This window comes from Epinephelus lanceolatus, chromosome 3 (assembly GCF_041903045.1).
Source record: "Epinephelus lanceolatus isolate andai-2023 chromosome 3, ASM4190304v1, whole genome shotgun sequence".
Taxonomy (NCBI): Eukaryota; Metazoa; Chordata; class Actinopteri; order Perciformes; family Serranidae; genus Epinephelus; species Epinephelus lanceolatus.
In genome coordinates, this window is record NC_135736.1 from 25,779,364 (window position 1) to 25,799,165 (window position 19,802).

General features: G+C 40.0%; 2 protein-coding genes across 2 annotated transcripts; one reads left to right on the forward strand and one right to left on the reverse strand.

Moving 5' to 3' along the window:
• The first annotated feature begins 749 nt into the window (after nt 1–749).
• tmem192 (transmembrane protein 192) lies at nt 750–14,508 on the forward strand. Its single transcript, XM_033623155.2, has 6 exons — nt 750–887; nt 1,957–2,112; nt 2,914–3,175; nt 3,293–3,415; nt 11,669–11,774; nt 13,740–14,508. Exons 1-6 carry the CDS (start codon nt 858–860, stop codon nt 13,852–13,854), a joined length of 792 nt encoding a protein of 263 aa, XP_033479046.1. The 5' UTR covers nt 750–857; the 3' UTR covers nt 13,855–14,508.
• A 520-nt stretch (nt 14,509–15,028) lies between these two features.
• Nucleotides 15,029–19,062, reverse strand: apela (apelin receptor early endogenous ligand). The gene is made up of 3 exons (XM_033625121.2): nt 18,603–19,062; nt 16,480–16,570; nt 15,029–16,138 (listed from the first exon to the last, which is right to left on the reverse strand). The coding sequence occupies exons 1-2, from the start codon at nt 18,676–18,678 to the stop codon at nt 16,482–16,484; spliced, it is 165 nt and encodes a 54-aa protein (XP_033481012.1). The 5' UTR covers nt 18,679–19,062; the 3' UTR covers nt 15,029–16,138; nt 16,480–16,481.
• Nucleotides 19,063–19,802: the final 740 nt, after the last annotated feature.

The window sequence follows — 19,802 nt, forward strand, 5'->3', positions numbered from 1 at the left end:
ACAGAAAACCAATATTTATAGTAGTCAAATGTTTATGTTGTTCAGCTTTGTTGTCCTTGTTTTTAGATGTTATGTCTATATCTGCGCAAGTACTTCAGATGGTAATTAAAACTGGACTATTGGATATAACATATGAAGATGTCAGTAGCAAAAAATGCACAATGCTGAAGAGTCAACCACTGGTGCCTTGGCTCTCCTTATTGACAAAGGGAAGGAGGCAAGGAGTCATATCCCGTATGACCTATTTATTCCTATTTTTTTTTATCTTTCATTAATTTTTTTTCTTCGTTTTAGTTTTAATTTAATTTAATTTAATTTAATCTAATTTATTATTATTATTATTATTACCATTATCATTATTTCTTCTTCTCCTCCTTCAGTTGATCTACTAAGACCAGGTTAAGGTGGGGGTAATTGTTGTGTATTATTGTTGTATTGTATTGTATTGTATTGTATTATATAAAAGTTGGTAACAAATCTTTTTTAATTAATTAATTTAAAAAACGAGGTCAAATCTTGGCCAATAAAGCTGATTTTGAAATTTCCATAACTTTGTTTAACAAGAAATTATGTCAAATTCTCAAATTCTTTAACAATATAAGTTTCAGAAAACTTGTATTTATGTCAGGACAGGATTTATATTTTTGTACTGGTAATAATAAGCAGAAATCAGCAATAATAATAATAATAAAATTGAAGGCTTTATTGCGCCAGAAACAAGCGGATCCATAAACTAGGGGAACCGGAAGTGTACCGGAAGTGGCTGTTCGCCCCGCCCTCTTGGTAGCATGTAAGCTAATGGTTGTTTGTTGTTGTTCTTTTATTTTTTCTTTAAAAACATCGAACACCGACACAAAATGGACTCAAAGGGACCCTCTCTTTATGCAGTATGTATATGTATATTTAACGTTAACTGGCTGCCATGGTAACGGTTAGCTTGTCCGTTAAAGAGCAGTAAATACTGTGTGGCAGTTAGCCTGTGTTAGCTAGCCAGTAGGCTAAAAACAGCAACTGTCACGATACGACTGTGTTTGTGTCGTGTGGTTATCTTTTACAAGCTGTCTTTTATGCTCTTTAATCGGCTCTAACAAACAGTAAAACCGAGATTTGTGATCAATGATTTTGTGGTTTCTCTGCTGTTTCCTGCTGTCAGTGTAAATTCTGTTTGTTGTGGTGCAGATTCAAGATTAATCACAGCAGAGGTTTTTAGTTTCAGTTTCCCTTTTAGGCATAAACACACAGTCATACACGGATATAAACTGGCCAGTTGTTGTTGCTCTTCTCAATCTATGAATTGAATAATGGTGGTCCGGGTCGAGTTTAATAGATTGTGTTAGTTGTTTTTCTGGGGGATGAACCATTAGTCATTACTGAAAGATGACAGGTTACATGACTGCTCACAGATATGTTTTGGTTCTTAATAAATACCACTATATTGGAGACACAATACAAGATAAGAGCAGTGGTGGAAGAACTAACTTACTCAAATGTTTTACTAAAGTGAAAGCATCAATACCATAGTGTATAAATCCTCCTGCATCCTGCATTCAAAATGTTTCTTCAGTAGATGTACAAAAGTATTAATATGTGTTTGTTGATTATATTTGGTATTATTGATCACAATCTCCAAGTAATTAAAATAATTATTATTGAAGTATATCACAGGACTATAAAGTAGCAGAAAATTGAAATACACAAGTAAAGAACCTCAAAATTGTACCGAAGTGCAGTACTTGTGTAAATGTACTTAGTTACTTTCCACCAGTGGATAAGAGAAACTTGATTTGTCCCCTGGAGGGAGAAGTAGCTTGTACAGAAATCACAAATAAATCAGGTTTATATGCTGAAACAATGGTGGTAAAAATAACAGAGTTGGTACTGAATATTTAAAAACTCATATTTTTGTAGTTAAATCAACTAATCTGTACATAGAGAATAATGTGTTGTTTGTTTTAGCCGGCAGGTCCCTCATTAGACATGTCACGAAGCATAGAGGAGGAGTCTTTGGTGGATGGACCTCTGATCTCTGCTGATGCCCTCCACTCTGCCATCAGGAGGGAATTTCAGACTATACCAACACCCTGCCATGCTGCCCTCCTGTCTCTACTGCATGTATGACACACACACATTTACACACATACAATCACTGTCTTTACACGCACTGTAATAACATCTGTTATTCCCTAATAAAGTACCAGCAGTAACCTTACACATCTGACAGAAAAAAATTGAAGTACTTGTGATTTTAAAACCCTCCAAAATGATTGGATTTGGAAATAAACTGCTGAAAGCACAACACAATATTTAAACCAAATTTAATATAATATGTTTATGATGTTTATTCTTGTTTAATTTGATATTATGTTACTATTGATATTGTGATGTTTTTGCTACAGTAATGCAGAGCCTAAACAATTAGCTAATGAACTGGTTGGTTGGTAGAGACAGACACAAAATACAACTATTTTGATAATAAATAATCATCTGAGTAATGGTTTGAGCAAGAATGCCAGACCTTTGCTTGTTTCAGCTTCTTCGATAGGATGATGTATGTCCTTTTCTCTGGTTTATGTCGTTATAAACCGAATATCTTTAGGGTTTGAGATGCTGGTTGGACAAGATGACATTACAATTTGGGATCTGGGGAAGCTCTGATGGGCTTTTTTCCTGAAATTTTATGGACAAAACAACCAATTGAGTAATCAAGAAATTTATCTGCAGATTTTTCTAGAGTAATCTGACTAGTGCAGCACATGTAAAGGCCTTTATCCACTCTGCCCTCTTAACCGAGACACTCACAGTGACTCACTTTATTTTCCATGTTTAATAATAGTCATAGTGTGTGCTGGTCTGTCCCGACATCTCCTGTTTCATACATCTGTCTCACTCACTGTCCTCTCTTCTTCGTTTCAGGTTGTGTTCGTGGTGTTGTCAATATGTTTGGCAGTGCTGTGTGTGCTGGAATTTGGCCAACAGGAGGTGTGTATGAGCATTTTGGGTAACGTGCGAGGCGACAGCATCATTGTGTTTGGGAAGGTGTGTTTGTGGGTGCTGGTGCTGTTCTTCACTGCGTGTGCACAGCACCACCACAGCCAGGCCAGGAGCAGAGGATACCTGCGCTTCTACAGACAGATGCAGGGACTGAAGCACCTGCCGCTCTCCGTGCACTCTACAGGTACAACTTCACACAGGTTATCAGACAACAAAAATTCCATTAACTGCACGTGTAGAGGTCACTTTTCTCCACAAGGTGGCAGTAATGCTGTGTTTGTGTTTTTCTGTTAATGTGCAGGGAATGTTCTGCTGCTGGTTGTTCTGGCTGCACGTTTATCAACAACTGTGCACACCTGCATGCTGCTCAGCATCCTGGGGATTGAGCTCTTGGTGGCATTGCCATGCCTCATCCACTACACAGGTAAACTGATCTCAGTGAAGATATTTTAATAATGAGAGAGATTATTTCACTCTGGGATTGCAGGTGACTCTTGTAAAACAGCAGACATTAATGTAGTCAAGTGAGGTTTGACTGCATATATATCAGACTTCAGTGCATGCACACACACAGGCCTGCTCCTCCAACAAATGAAAAACAGACAGTGCACAGCGCCCCTTGCTTTCAGCCCACAAAGCCTCACCCACCTCCCACAATAACACATAAACCTATAAACGAGTAAAATTTAACTTCAGAGGTAAAAGGGAGCACATGAACACCCAAGAGGGCTCATGTCTTAACAGCTTTATTAGTTACACTTGCACCCTTTCTTCTGAACTAGGGATAAAGACATTGTTTGCTGTATCTGTATTTAAAAAAATGCGATTTTTCCAATTTCAAAATATTAATTCTGTTTGCTGAAAGGCAGCCTGGCAGCTAACCTACCTAACTTAAGCCCTGCGTAAATGATTTCATGTTTTATTCAAAAGGAGGAGGTATGAAAAAAGCTGAAATACTAACTTAATTTCTTGTATCTTGTGTCACATTTCCGTGCTTCCCCAATTTCGCTGAGTTAGTATCATGTATTATGATATTACGAGACTTCTCTCCAATTACAGTTTGTAAGATGAGTGCGTTTTTTTTCCAGTGTTACAGGAACAATGCAGCATCGTCTTCCTGTGGATGGTGGCAGTAATATCAGTAGTGGTATATGGAGGGACACACCCTGTAGATTACATTACACACACACACACACACACACTCACACTACCCCCCACTCTCTATCTGACCACATTCGCATTACAATACCTGCCCTGCCCTTTTCAGACTCGACAGCATGACAATCAACCATTCAGCTCTCTGTCCTCCCTCTTTCTCTCTGTCTCTCTCTGAGCTGCCAAGCTGCTGATTTTTTTAGCTTCTGATTCGAACACCAAGCAAACTTAGGATGAAACTCATCCCTGTCTATCTTTCTATCTTTCGGTGTCTGTTCCTTTGAGGTCAGGAACAAATATGTTTTCTGTAACTCCATCTGACTCCACTGTGTTGGTAACTTTGTTTAAATGGCCTTAAGGTGCAAAAACTTACTGGGAGAATTCAGTCACTTTGCAACACAGCAAAACATACTGCCAGTGCTGTAAAACTTTACTTTATTTGCTGTGGAAAAGTCATGGCAATAATAGAGCGAGTCGCATCTGGGAAAGCAGTGAAATTCGTACGTAGTTTATTTGGATGGCTCACCCAAACATGATGAAACCATTTGTCCTAAATGTCTTTTGCATTCATTTATTCCCTTTAAGCCTTTTTGTAGTTTAAAGTTTGGGTTATAAAATAGAATAAGGCTGTCAAAATGTTGAATTAAAGTCAAAGAAGTGAATGAATGTGTTAATTAACTAGTCAAAATGTACTGTTGTTACTGAAGTGCTATTTTGCAGCTGGCTCTCATATAATGAAATACTATTTCATACTAAACTGCTGAGTGTTGGAGACATTTATAATTATTCCTAAATGCTCCCTGCACATGCCTTAAATTAAACAGGTGACATCTCACATGCATATAGTGTAGTTGCTGTAAACATCCCTTCATCAGCAACATCTGCCGGTCATGAACTTTGTCATAGACGTTCATGGTCCCCAGTGGATAAATCCCAATGACTCTGTGTTTATTTCGCATTCTAATTAGCATCCTAACACAATAACTAAGACAGAGAACATGGTTTACACATAATACCTACTACCATCTGGTTAGGATTGTTATTATGAGCATGTTAGCATGCTGATGTTAACATTTCGCTCAAACCACAGCCTTATAATAGCTGTTAAAAAGCTTTAGCAACATTCTCAGGAAAAGAACACACTTTGTTACATCCCAAGATTCCTCCAAATTTCATGCAGACATTAAGATATATATATCAGTACGTATGTAACAGTAATTCTGTTACAAGATTGTTTAATATCATATAAAAATCATAGCACAAAGCACAAAGTCCCATTAAAATTTATCTGTCTGTTTGATGGGCTACATAGTAATTGGAGGTCAGTTTTCATTCATTTTTGTTTCATTTATTGGTTTATTTAGAACAGAGACAGAGTACAATAAATGTATTACACCAGATATAATGCAATACAGACTCCCAGCTGTTGTCCCTTGGCATGTATATAATGCAGATATAACAATATAAAAATTCACCATTAATAAACACACCCGTAGGACAGACCAGTGTGTAGTTTTCAGATTAAGTTCTCACAAAGTGATCAGTGTCAGACCTCAGTACACAGACTCAAATGTGTCTATACTACCTACTTTCGAAAACGTGACAAATCTAAGTCATATTTTTGCCTCTTTTAGATCATATTTCATTAAAGGAAACATTTTCACAATTAAACATTTTATTCTTTTTTTTAGCATTTGAACAAACACTCAATTACAAACGTACAAACAACATTCAAAATTAAAAGAAAGAAGAGTAATAATAAGGAAAAAAAAAGAATGTGCACATTTTTTTTTGGTGGTGTGTAGTACAGGCTGTCATGCAACATTTATACCACATCATTTGGCGCCTTATGTTCATCCGCTTAGCATAGACAGTTATATAATGCACAGAGAGCAAAGATAGGACCCAGAGATATCAAGTGACACGTTAATCACCTTTGCTAGGAAAACGTTTTAAGAAACTTGTTTTGTGGTAGGACAGAACCTTGATGTAGTTTAATTTGCTGTAGTTTAGAAGTTTGTGGAATTAAAAATATATTTGAAAAAAGAAAACAAGTTTAAATTCCTCAAAATAAGCTATAAAATCTTTACGGTTTGTTTCATGGTTTATGATTCAGAAATTCAGTCAGATTGGGACTGATATTAGATTGGATTTCAGGTTTGATTTTTTTTTTTTTCAAACACACACAAATAAAGATGAAATAAGTAAAAAATAAAGGTTAAAATAAAAGTAAGAAAATAAAATAAGAATTCCCTGCCAACATATTCAGTTAACAACTTAGGTATTTCATGTCCAAAAAGGAGCTGGAAGACATAAAAACTTTTTAAATCCGAACCTCCTTTTTTTATATTTTGTCAATAAACATGACATTAAACCTGATTAAATATCAAAGCATTTTAAATAATACTCAGCCCCACACAGTACAAATACTTCAGCCTGCAGTGTGTATTTTGTAATTGAGAAAAAACTTGTCATTTGTAATCCATGATATTTTAAAAGACTTACAGACAATAAACAATTTAGATACTCCCTGGATTGTTAGGTGAGGTCCAGTACACCGGCCTCCCTCTCAGTGTGTAAAGGAAAACTGCTGTTAAAGACGCTGCATCAGAGGATATTGATACAGAAGAATCTTTAATTAAAAGGAAATTCATATTAAAGGTGTGTTTGGCAGCTGAGGGGCACAGATTGGAGATCAAGATACCAGAGAGGAGAGGAGAGAAGATAAGAGGCATTAGGATTTAGCCTAGCCAAAGGGTAGCCCTCGACCCACTCCACCCAAACACAGGGACACACATACTCACCCACACACATTGTCCTTGTGTTTACAGTGAGGGTGATCCAGTGTGTGAGGGGGGCATCTGTGTTCGCCCGCCGCATTCCTGCTCAGATTAGTGCAGTCAGGCACGATGCAAACTGAGCGACGCCTCGCAGCGCAAACCTTTTTTTTTAAAGCACCGACACGAGCACGTACGCACATTCTCCAACAGAGTCAAGGTGACATCGGTGAGTTCATGAGGAGGAAAGACAAACTGCCTTTAAAGGAGACAGAGAAGGAGAGATATAATGCCTGCAGCTATGAAGTCCATACAGGAAGGCCTCGTTCAACTTCTCTTTGAAGTGCATGCTCATTGTAAGTGTGTGTGTGTGTGTGTGTGTGTGTGTGTGTGTGTGTGTGTGTCTTTGAGGTTTGCTGTATGTTTCTGCCTCTCTCATTTTAACATGAATACACTCTTCTCTATAGACCTCCATGCACATCAAAGCCGTGCCTTGGCCTTCAAAGACTTAATTTAGAATACATCTCTCTCCTCTCCTCCTCGCCACAACTTAGTGTAAGCACTGTAGGGCACAGGGTTAACACACACACACACACACACAGATACAGATACCCTCGGTATACCCCTGTGTCACACACACACACGTACTGTATGACAGGAGAGAAGTAAGACTGAAGATGTTTGATAAATGCCCTATTTTTGATCATAAATACCTGAAGGTTATTGTTCACACCTGTTCTATCACTGAAGGTCCAGACAATAGATGTGCAAAGTAAAACTCACTATAATAATCAAAGCATTATCTCAACATTCTTATGCTAATGATGTTCATTAAGTATACAAAAACTATAAATTTGTCTTGTCTTGTCATACACATATAAATGTTCTCACTTTAGCTCGGTTAGCTTCTCCACAATTCAATCGTTAAGTTCATTCTTGGTGCTGTAATCCTCAGGTCCTGTAAAAAGAGTGGTGTAATGTTCTCTCTCTATACACTGGTTGAGTGCAGTGATTGAAGCAAATAATAGCCCAGACTATTACTTTTTACAGCATTCTAAGCTGTTTCAGATCACATGATGTGATTGATTTTGGTGAAAAAAACATAACTTTTTTCATCTTAATTTAAAGGTCTAGTGTGTAGGATTTAGGAGGATATGTTGGCAGAAATGGAATATAATAAAATAAGTATGTTTCCTTTAGTGTATAATCACCTGAAAATACAAATAGTCTTTTTTTGTCACTTTGGAATGAGACATTTTTATCTACATAGGTAGCAGGTCCTCTGAGTCTGCCATGTTGCACCACCATGTTTCTACAGTAGCCTAGAACAAACAAACAAACAAACCAAACACGTGTTCTTGATAGGGCTATTTGCATTTTCACATTGGTCACCACAGTCAGCAGCCCCTCCACAACAAGCAGTCTCATTTCATGTTTGCGCATCGATTCTTGTGCCCCTTCACCAATCATCGGATCTGTCAATGAGAAATGCTGCAAAAATAATCAGTGAAAGTGACAAACAACCTTAAAATAATGTTACCCGTCTCTTAACTTAATCTTGTCCTTAACATATTACCCGCAGCTATCTCAACTAAAACTGTGTGTACGCCTGATCTGAAGAATGCGTGAGGTCCGCACATTCTTCCTGTATAGGTACTAGCTTATGTGTGGAAAAAGGTGAACCCGTGGTTTTTGTATGTACACATTAATTGTACATCTGCTCTTTGACTTTATTTTATGTCTGTTAGAATTTGTACATGTGCTATTGTCAGGTATCTCCTTGAAGTCTTTGAACCTTGAAGCTCCTGCACGTGACACAGTTTCATGGACAGACCGTAGACTTGCATACCTCTGTGAACTCCTTTAATGTCCCGTGTTGCAACTCAAATGTAATCACACTGCTCTTCTTCTTCGTCTTGTGTCAGGCTCCGAGCTTGCTGGGATCCATTTCCTTTGCAATTCTTTGATTTTGATTCAGGCAGTGTAGAGTGGTGACCACCATTAGCTGTTAGCACCTCTGCAGCTTCACTGTTATCACCTGGAAATGTGCACTTCTTAATGTGTGATTGATCTGAGTAGAGACCAGGTCTGAGCACTGTCTGTGCGGCCGTGTGAGAGTCTCTAACAGGGGCGTGTGAAATGTGTCACTTCTTTACACTGCTCCCTCCATCCATCCATCCTGGTATCTCTGTCTGTTTTTGCCCCCTGCTGTAACACACTCAGCTCCCCACAACTGCTTGACTTCACCCTGATATCTCTTTTCTGTTTGTGCACTAATTCAGGCAGTTTACAGGTTTTATAAATATACAAATACAACAAACACAAACAGAACCCGATTAACTGATTTACAAATCTCAGTAGCACATCACACAACAGTTAATCAATCATCCAAATTACTGTTACACATACACACCTTTGTAATGTGTTTTTGGCATTATGAAGTAAAGACATGACAGAAACAAACAATTAACATGAAAGAACATTCTTCAAAAACAAGCAGTGACCAAAATAACAGAGAAACAGACAACACAAAATCAAACCAGTGCCGCTTCCTTTCAGCACAGACACATCATGAATATTAACAGATAACAAGATGACAGTTTATCAAATATATTTATTTTACAAAAAATTCCACAGTAATTACATTTATACTGCTAACCAAGTCTCAACTCAAACCTCTGCAATCTCTCATAATATTTCAAGTGTCAGTGTTCCCGATTGCAAACTTTAAACATGTTGCTGTGAATCTAAATGCTTTAATCAGAGCGTTACCTTAAAGGTCCAGTGTGTAGAACTGAGGGGCAATTGGCAGAAATTGTATTTAATATAAATAACTGTTTTCATCAGTCTATAATCAACTGAAAATAAGAATTGTGTTTTTGTTACCTTGGAATGAGCCATTTATATCTAAATATGGAGTTACAGAGTCCACCATGTTGTTTTTATAGTAGTCCAGAACGGACAAACCAAACACTGGCCCCTAGACAGGGTCTTTTGAGGTTTCGTGTTGGGCACTATAGTTCTCTTACACGCTTGGCACACAGAAGAAGCGCCAGTTCTGCAACCTCACTGCTGGATCCCACTAAGTTCTACACGCTGGACCTTTGAAGGAATAGCTCTGATTTTTTAAGTTGGGCTGTATGAGGTGCTTTTCCATAGTCAGTGTATTTCATACAGTAAATGTCAGTCAGCATGCCCCCAGTTTGGAGAAGCAGACAGGAGTACTGCCACAGAAGCTAAGAGACATATTGCTGTGGGTGAAGGCAGCAGCAAAATTTATTTTAGCCACCTAAAAAAATCAATGTCCGCTTAACTGTATGTTGTAATTAGAATATTTTTACTGCTTTACCCTGCTATCAAACAGCTCTTCAGATGGGGAACTGAGGCTGTTATCTATGCTCTCTTAAAAGACGGAATCCATTGCCAGAAACAGTAATTTCACCTTGCAGAACATAGGAGTCGCTAGTGTACCACTGCTATGATCGTTAGTTTGTTTGTGTTATTGTGTGACTTTGGTGAATCCAAACTAATCCTTTATAACACCAAACTCACACAATCACACAAACCAAGTAACTGATCGAGGCAGCAGTAGATCAGCAGCTCCTTTGTTCTGCAAGGTAAATGTGCTGTTCTTGTCAGCTCAGTCTGGCTTTGAAGAGAGCATAGATAAGTTTCACTTTCAGTGTAGTTCCCTGTCGAAAAGACCGAAAGGTAAAGTGGTGAAAATATTATAAATATAGCTTGCACTTAACCTGATGTTGATTTTTTTTTGTAGGTGGCTAAAGTATGTTTTGCTGCTGCCTTTCGTCAACAGCAGCACATTGGTTAGCTTCTGTGGCTGTACTCCTGCCTGCTTCTCCAAACAATCCCACTATCCCTTTGACCTGTTTTTATTCTCAGTTATTTTTGTACGTGCAACCACTTGTCAGGTGTCTTTTTTGAACAAAAAAGGGCAAATATTTTACCCTGTTGTGTGGAAGTTTGTGTTTCTTTGTCATTTTTAAAACAAACCTTCATTTCTCTGCCTTTCTGGAATGTCTCTGTCTCTCTCACACATACCTGCTTACTATTGCTGTATTTACACACACACACACACACACACACACACACACACACACAGATTTAGTGCCTCATTATGCAGGAATGTGCAGTATTTCTTTAGATTGTGTGTGAGTGTGGATGCTGAGATGCTGCACTGTAGCAAAGTAAAGATAGCGCTCTTTAGAACCTCCCTGACAATTTCCTCTGGCTAATGACACTCCAGTCTTATCAATACTCGACCAGCTCCACCCTCTGCCCTTCCTCAAACACACTCGCCCTGCAACCCCACAAATACACCGCGGCCTTATCTTGATCCAAACAGCACCAACATCTCCCATATTTTTGGCTCTGGCTCCTCTTCCAGCTGCTGGATACTCCACAGCCACACCTTGCTGCCATCCCCTCCTCTTGTGAAAAGGTGTATGTTTAGGGTGTGAGAATTAGAGGTCTGAGTGCAGGATATGGCGGCCCATAAGGACTAAGTGCAGGATATAACAACCTGTGTGTGTTTAGGAGAGGGAGAGGGATGGACAACAATAAAAAAACAAATGTGTGCAGATTCTCACCTGAGTGATTAATGTTTTTTGAAGAGCTCTTTCTGTGCGGTAATGTCTGTGTGTCTTTATGTGCAAGTGACAAGATAAAACACACTTTGATGGTGTTGTTAGAAAAGTAACTGAAGATTTTTTTGTTTGTGGTTTTAGTCCAGGTGATGCGGTTCAACAGGGCGCGAGCTGCACCAGACGTGAGCCAAGAAGAGCATTCACACACCTACAGTGTTACGAACCTGCCGACTGAGACTGGATTCAGGTACACAGATTTCACTCTGTCACACACACACACACACACACACACACACACACACTGTCCACAGCCCCTTTTAGATGTGCACCACCTTACGAGTAAGGGCTGGCAAGTTCATGTGTCACTGTCGTGTTTGAATAAGCCTCTGAGTCGCCCGTCTGTACTTCTAATCATTGTACTGCTGTGCAGCTCAAGTCTGAATTGAATGTTGTTGCATTAACATAAAGACTTCAACAGCAACAGAGATATTAAATGTCAGTCTTGGTCTAAGTACTTAAGATTAAAGTTATATTTTTGGCATTTAATTATCATCTCTTGCAAAAAGATAAAAAAAATCAATCCAGTAAACCATGACATACTTTTTTGTTTCCCCCCTGTAGTGTGGAACAAAAGGGGAAACAATCTTCAGAAAATCACAGCAATCATTACACCATCTGTCTCCCTCCCTCCCTTAAGTTTTGATCCATGCCAACTGCTCACAGTCTGAATATCGAGCAAAAGGTTTAATACATGCAGCATCTCAGCAAATACGAATTCGTCCAAACATTTTTCTCATCCCTGGTGCTCTTCAGTTGCAAATAAATTCTTTAAATCCATCACTGTCGCAGCCTATTCAGAAAACTGAGACCACGTTTCTTCGTTTATTCTATTATTCTCCAACCAGCTGTATTCTTCAGCTGTACTGTATCATTGTTTCATGTACCAGATGCTTAATTTTGCACAAACATTGCAGCTCTATTCATAATGGACTTGTCATGTTTGAATGGAGCCATTAAAGATTATTCATGTAATAAGGAGCTATGTTCGGATGCATTAAAATCCAAGTACACAGCTGGCCACTATAGTTTTGTCATTGTTAAACAAATCCTTTACAAAGACCCAAACCAACAATGTGTTAGTCTAGTTTTTTTTAGCTTCTCCAGCCTGTTTGTGGCCCCAAGCCCATTTTTCCTACTGAAGATGTACATATATGTTTATAAAGAGGATCTTAAAGTCCAGATCAAACAGCATTTTGAGTATCATGCTTCAGTATCGCCATATATTTCCGAGTAAAACGGGATAGGCAGGTTGGACATAATGTTGGGAGGACGGTGTTAACTCTGATGGTGTCGCAGTAGCCTATCTATGAGGGAGAAAGAGACAAAGTCCATCATATGCTCCATGTAACGTTAGTTTCTGAAGCAGTCCATAGTAAAATGCCTGGTGTTCACTCTGGAGCTGCCACAGATACCACTTTCCTGAAGTGAATGAATTCTAACCAGTGAGCCATTACCACGGTATTTCGGGGTAAAGAAGATACACCAATGTAGCATGTTGTTGCCAGCTAGCTAATTAATGACTCTTAGCTCTGTGCGGTTAAAAGTTGCAGACTGATCGATGGGTGGATGTCGTGATATTATTGGTTCAAATTAGCATCAGATTTTGTTTTACAGGAAGAAAACGTCATTGCATTTTAATATAAGAGTACAAACAAATTGATTTGTGTCTGTTTTTATTGGCACATATTTGTAAATAGGTGCACAGTAGGGCCAGGGATGTGATTTATAAGGGTTTAAAAGGCATTTTCATTTAATCTGGACTTGAATGGCTCACTAAAATATGTGGCAATGTGAAGTAAACTGTGGTGGGGATTGTATTTAACCATGGATTTGTTGCACTGCTAAGTATCTACAACAGCAGGATGAGGTGTGTGTTGGATTGACTCCAGATAAAGTTTCCATACAGTGCCCTAAATTAAGGTAACAAAAGATTATGTCGCCCGGTATAAGTGTGACACATTGATGTGTTGGTTTTTGGAGATCAGTTGAGGTATAAAGCACAGAGGTATCAGCTGTGTCAGACTTTGGGCATACACTTACTAATAGTTTATATCAGTTAATTGTTGGTTTGTGAGAGACAGACAGAGACAGATGAAACCAGCAGTGTTGACTGACTGTGAAAAGGGCTCATGTGTTGTTATTTGTGTCACAGAGAGGGCTCCAGTCTGGAGGAGGTTGTGGAGAAGCAGGCCGACCTGATCGAGTACCTGAAACAGCACAACACCTTGTTGAGCAAGAGGCTGCTCAACCTCTCCGCTCAGCACTGACCGCAGTCCAGCCTCCTCCTCCTCCTCCTGCCTGTAAACCAGAGCCTGATCATCTGAACACTCCACTCTCTCAACACGAAGGAGAGGGGGATCTGTGGGTTTGAAAGAGAGGATGAGAAGCTAAAAAAAACAGTGGATAAAAGACTAAAAGTAAGGAAATCCCTGTGCACACAAGCACCTGTGACTTAAGACAGGCGGGCCTCTGCACGAGGCACCTGAGATGGAAAGATAACGCGGGAGGAGGTGAGCTGTAAGTGGAGGAAAGTTAAATAGGGGTGGAGGAGGAGGAGGAGGAGAGGAGTCATGGGTCACAGATCAGAGGTGAGGGGTTTTTATCACTGTGTTATGACCCCCGGTGACCCACGTCCACTGCCGCTTGTGTTACTGTGAGAGAATCAGAAGTGGTGAAATTGTTTTAGAAATCATCTGCACTAAGGAGGAACTGACAGACGAGGGGATACAGGGGGGAGAGGTTATTACGTATCAGGGTCAAACAAGAGAAAGAGATGGTGTAACTGTAAATTGTCTGCAAGTGCTTTTTTTTTTATCTGTCTGAATGTGTAAATGCTTTGTTTGGTAGCAGTTTTCTTTCTATCTGTTCAATCACTGAGTTTGTGTGTTTGTGGTCACATTCCAATAAATATGTAATATACACCTTTTCCTTTATTTAACGTGTTTTAAGCCTTTTCAGGAGCAACAGTTGACACAATACGTCAGTGAAACCCAAGTAAGTGACTGCAGGTTTGTGTTTGTTTTGTATGTTGTACCTTTAGAGCTAAAAGAAAAGGTCCAAACAATGGAGACACCGCAGGGTCAGCGTTAGCTGGTGTGAACGTCTTTTCCCGCCTCACCTTTTCTGTGTTAAATTTCAACAGTCACGGGAATCTGCGTTAACGAAATATCGAGGTCGTCATTCTAGCCCGTAGTGTTTGCTCCCCATTGTGATTTCTTTATGCTCTGGCGTCCGTAACTCCACAGGGAGCATTTACGACTCCTTTCTCATGTGACCTCTCTAGGGAGCACTGTGGAGTGCTCAGGTATCAGGGGTCATGTTTTATCATGGGCTTTTAGGCTACATATTTAAAGATATTTTCAAACTCGTGAAGTAAAAACAAAACAGTTCACTGATACATGTTTTATTAAAAAGTTTAACACATAATACAATAAACATCTGAAGTGCATACATGCATTATAAACACTTTATAGGAATACTATGTAGATGCTGGTCATCGTAGCTGCAGTCACTAAGATGTTTCCAGCTCTTTGGTCCGAAGCTTTTGAGTCGTGAGTGTTAAATATTTTTGATGTTGCTGCTCCTTTTCTTCTGTTCTTGTTCCGTACAAAAGTTATGGCTTTTGATGACGAAGAGGGACGGTGCTTGCAGCTCAAACCAGTCACCAGTTTGAATTGTACATTTCTACAAACCACAGATACATTTTACGTTATGTTACAGCGGGTACATTGAAATCTTAGGTTTCTTAACAACTCTGTGGTGAAGGTGTGGTTATGTTTAGGCACAAAAATCACTTGGTTATGGTTAGGAAAAGATCATGTTTTGGCTTAAAATAGCCAAGCAGGAATGGGTCAGTGAAAAACACCCTGGTTCCTTGGCCCATACGCCACTGGGAAACCCCCTTATGTGTCCATGAAAAATACCCAGCTTTTCGTGGCTGAAATGCCACTAGGAAACACAGCAATGTGTCGTAAAAAACACCTAGGTTTGGCGCCAGTATTGCTGCTAGGAAACACCATAAAGTGCTGCTAAAAACACTCATGTTTGGTGCCAGAAACACCGGTGGAAACACCACCAGCATTTGCTAAAAATCAACCAGTGTTTGTTGTTTGTTGGTCTCAATCAGGGGTCTGCAGCTTGGCAGGCCATCCACCATCCGTTCCACCTCTGCATGACAAATTCAGCTCAAATACTACATCACTTTAGAAACATTGATATGATGCCTAGAAACATATAAATTTAACATAGTTGTGGTTTGTAGAAACATACAAGCCAACATTTTCTTCTGGCAGCTGTGCTGTGCAGCTGGACAAACCCAGATCTGTGTCCACCAGGGTGCCAAAACAATTCATCGTTTATATTTTGTTGGAAATGAAGACAGTGTCTTGTAGCTTTTTGCAGCTACATATACATATCAGTCTTTGGGTGGCATTTTCCTCCCCTTCAGTCTGTGTTTGCACTGGGATCCATCCATGGTGCCCAGGATGCACACTGTAGTTGCTTCATATCCATATTCCTCTCCTTAGGTCACCCTCAATCTTGTGCTTCAACCTGCAGTGGAAAAAAACATAATTGAATGTCCTGCTGAAAGGTACAGAGAAGGACAAAACAACTAACTGCGTGTACAGCAGTCCAAAAAATTAAAACTAAACCCCCCTCTCTCCTAATGGCACCAAAGCCTTCCTCTTCATCATTAGTGAGATTTATGTCTGAGCCTTTTTCCCCCTCCATGCACTCCTGTTCTGCGTGAATACACACCTCTGCCACTAATCACGCACACCTTCTTAACTGCCACCTGCCGGCCCTGTAACCTGTTTTTGTTCTGTGTATCACACCGCTCGGCTCATAACCTCCTCTACACAGAAACACATGTATGAGTGCACACGTCTTACCTTTAGGGGAAGGGTACTCTGGAGTGGAGAGGCAGGCAGCGTCTGTGTGGGCAGTGGTGTCTGTGGTATTTTCTCCTTAAGTTCAGGAAATCTGAAAGAAAGAGATGATTTTTAATATGCAGAATAAAGCCCCTGGAGAAGCTGATGTTTCATAACAGAGATACGTTTGTAGCTGCATGAATGAGCTGCTAATCACATGTAATTTTAGGTGTAAAAAGTCCCTTTAAACAAGATTTATGTCTGCAGGTGGAGCCCTGTATATCACCTGAGAGGCTTAATTAATCCCAAATGGTGCACAGTAACTCAGCCTGAGCTTTTCAGCACCACAAGAGATAAAATAACACCTCCTACAGCCGCCATGTTCTAAGTGAGTATGATTATGAAACTAACTAAGCCTAATTATGTCCTAACTTATCCTCTGTTGACTATAGGTAAGCCTGCTTTAAAGGGATTTTATTGTTTGGACCCATTCACCAACAGCAGGGCGACCCCTTTCTAATAAACTGGGACACACAGACCTAACACATGACTATTTTTAAACGTCCCTAATAAATCCACTTTGACTCCTGCAGTTCACAGACTGCCAGCCAAGCCCAGGAAGAGATAAACTGCCAGATGACTTTATGGCTCCCTCTTCCTCCCCCCTCCTCCTCCTCCTCCTCTCTCCCCTCTGAAAGAAACAGCTCCCCACGCCTGAAGGTAGGCTCCTTTACACTTGGCACTGCTACTCCATGTCATGTTAATAAAGCTCGGGTATTTGCATGGCGTTTTAACACCGTGATTAACAAAAGCGCGCCGGAGTGTTTTCCAGTCGGGGACAAAGGGACGCACTGGGGTCGCTGTGCGATCCCCGGCGGCACTCCTCTCCCCGCCCTCCCTCCTCATCCTCCCCTCTGCATCATCAAGTGAACCTAATCACGACCTCAAACCCCAAGGCCTCTCTGTTGAACCATCGCTGTATGTCTCCACCGCAGATCACCGCAAACCAGCCTGGGTTTGCGTAGAAGGCGCACCTGTTACATCAGGCGGGAGCAACATGGTGTCTACTTTTTTTTCTTTCTTTTTTTTTTGTTATCAAAAACAAAATCTTAAACATGCAGTTTGTAGCTACGCTTATTGAAATTTAATATTAAACTTTATAATTTAAAACCAACAATATACCACAAGTTTGTTATACCAGTGCTGCATTCAGGGCATGTTGGCAAAATGGGAAGAATAGCAAAAACTACCGTTAAACGCATTCATTCAAGGTAATTACCTCTGAATAGCCTATTTACGTTGTCACCCCAGATGGATCAAAAGTAAGCCCAAATTAGTAATTATATTGTGTTATATATGTATTGATTCAAGGAGCAAACATTTAAATTTGAGCCCCTTTTAGTAAGTTAATTCGATTGCTTTGATGTAATTAAGTAACGGTTTGGTTTTAATTACATGTAATGGCATTGAGGTTGACTTTACAGCTCTTTTTTAGCGATGGTTGTTGACACTGTCGTTATTTTATTTGATTTATTGTGTTTGTTCCTCAACAGGAGGCTCATGATAATGTTCTCTCCCAACTAGAGTTTTCGTGTTTACGCACTATACGACAATCCATGAACGCGCCACATATTGATTGAGTCAAGGCCTGATGATTGACGGTGCGTCTGTTTGTATTTCGGAGTGTATTATCGCGCTTATATCGTAACCCCCACCAAAAAAAAACGTTTAAGGAACTAAATATATATATATTAAAAGTTTTAACTTATTTTAACTTTTAAAATGCTTAAATTTGGTCTGTTTCAACGGTGAGTGTTAAGCTAGTTTAAGTGGTTTAGCTAGCAAGAAGTACTGTTGCTATGGTTACCTGCAGTTTAAGGTACAGTTGACCCGGACTTTGTTAAAAAGTTTGAACTTAATTTAACTTGTAATATGTTTAAACTTAGTCTGTTTCAACGTTGAGCGTTAAGCTAGTTTAAGTAGTTAAGCTAGTAAAGAGCAGAATTATTGTTGCTATGGTTACCTGCGGTTTTACGGACGTTGCGCAGTGAATTAAAACGCCGCTTAAACAGTTGACCCGGACCTATGTTTGACCTTCTGCGGTTTTAACGGACACCTGCTGGTTAACGTTTTGGGATGCTTACCTGGTCTGATGGAGTAAGCTGGTACAAGAACGGCTACCAGCAGCAGGAGTAGGTAGAGCAGGTTGAAGATCCTCATGGCTGGGCAGCAGTTAACCTCTGAACAGGTCAGTTAATGATAACTGTCCAAAGGTCTGGAGAGTCTTTCTGGGTCTGAGCTGGACTGATGATGCTCAGGGTGTTGTCTTTTTCTCCTGTTTCAGTCCAGAAGGCCCTTCCCGGGAGGATCCAGTATCCAGATGTACCTCTTCTCTCGGGATAATCAGTATGTCCTTTGGGAATGTGTGTGTTCAGTGAGAGTGTGATTGTCTCTGTTTCTGAGAGCAAAGTGACAAAGGTGTTTCTCCCCCCACCTCCTTTATACAGCCTTTTTAGAGGGAGGGGGGAGTATTGGGGAGGGGGGTGCAGCTCCCACAGCTGCCCCCACCTCACCCCTGACACACACACACACACACACACACACTTAAGCATTGCACATATTGACCCCACATGTAGAGGGTAATTCAAATGACAGGAAGCCCCCTCCTTATCCTCCAACTGCCGCTTGAACACACATTCTCCTGCATGCATGTTGTGTATGCATGGATGTGTGTGTGCAACTATGAGTGATTGAAATATCTAAAGACTTAGGCAGATGTTTGTTATCACTTATAACATCAGAGCAAAGATTTAGGAAGCTGTAGTTGAAAGTAGCAGGTTCTTCATGACTGAGAGCCAGATCCCTCCTCCTTTAGTTGTCCCCTACCCCCGCACTGAGGAGGACACACACATCTGGGGCTTTTGAGTCGTGGGGTGGTGGTGGTGGTGGTGGTGATGGTGGAGGGGGTGTTTGCAGCACTGAGCATTTCAGGGCTGGGGTCCTGACTGAATGCAATCCAGTGATGCACTGGACTAATGATACTCAAAGAAACCTGACTGGGATGCTGTCTACTGTCTGTGTCTGTCTGTCTGCATGACTGTCTGTCTTTGTGGGGAGGGTGTGTAAGTGTGTAGTTAAATGGATAAAACTGTATTTTCTGTGTTTTTGTAAAAAAGCAATCTTTCGTGTGACTGTATTTTGAAAATTCTGTTTTTCAAGGAAGACACGTCTCTAAAGACCCTAATTTTTCTAGCTTTTCAACTGACTTTTAGGTCCAGTGTGAAGGATTTAGGGGATATATTGGCAGAAATGTAATATCATATAATAAGTATGTTTTCTTTAGT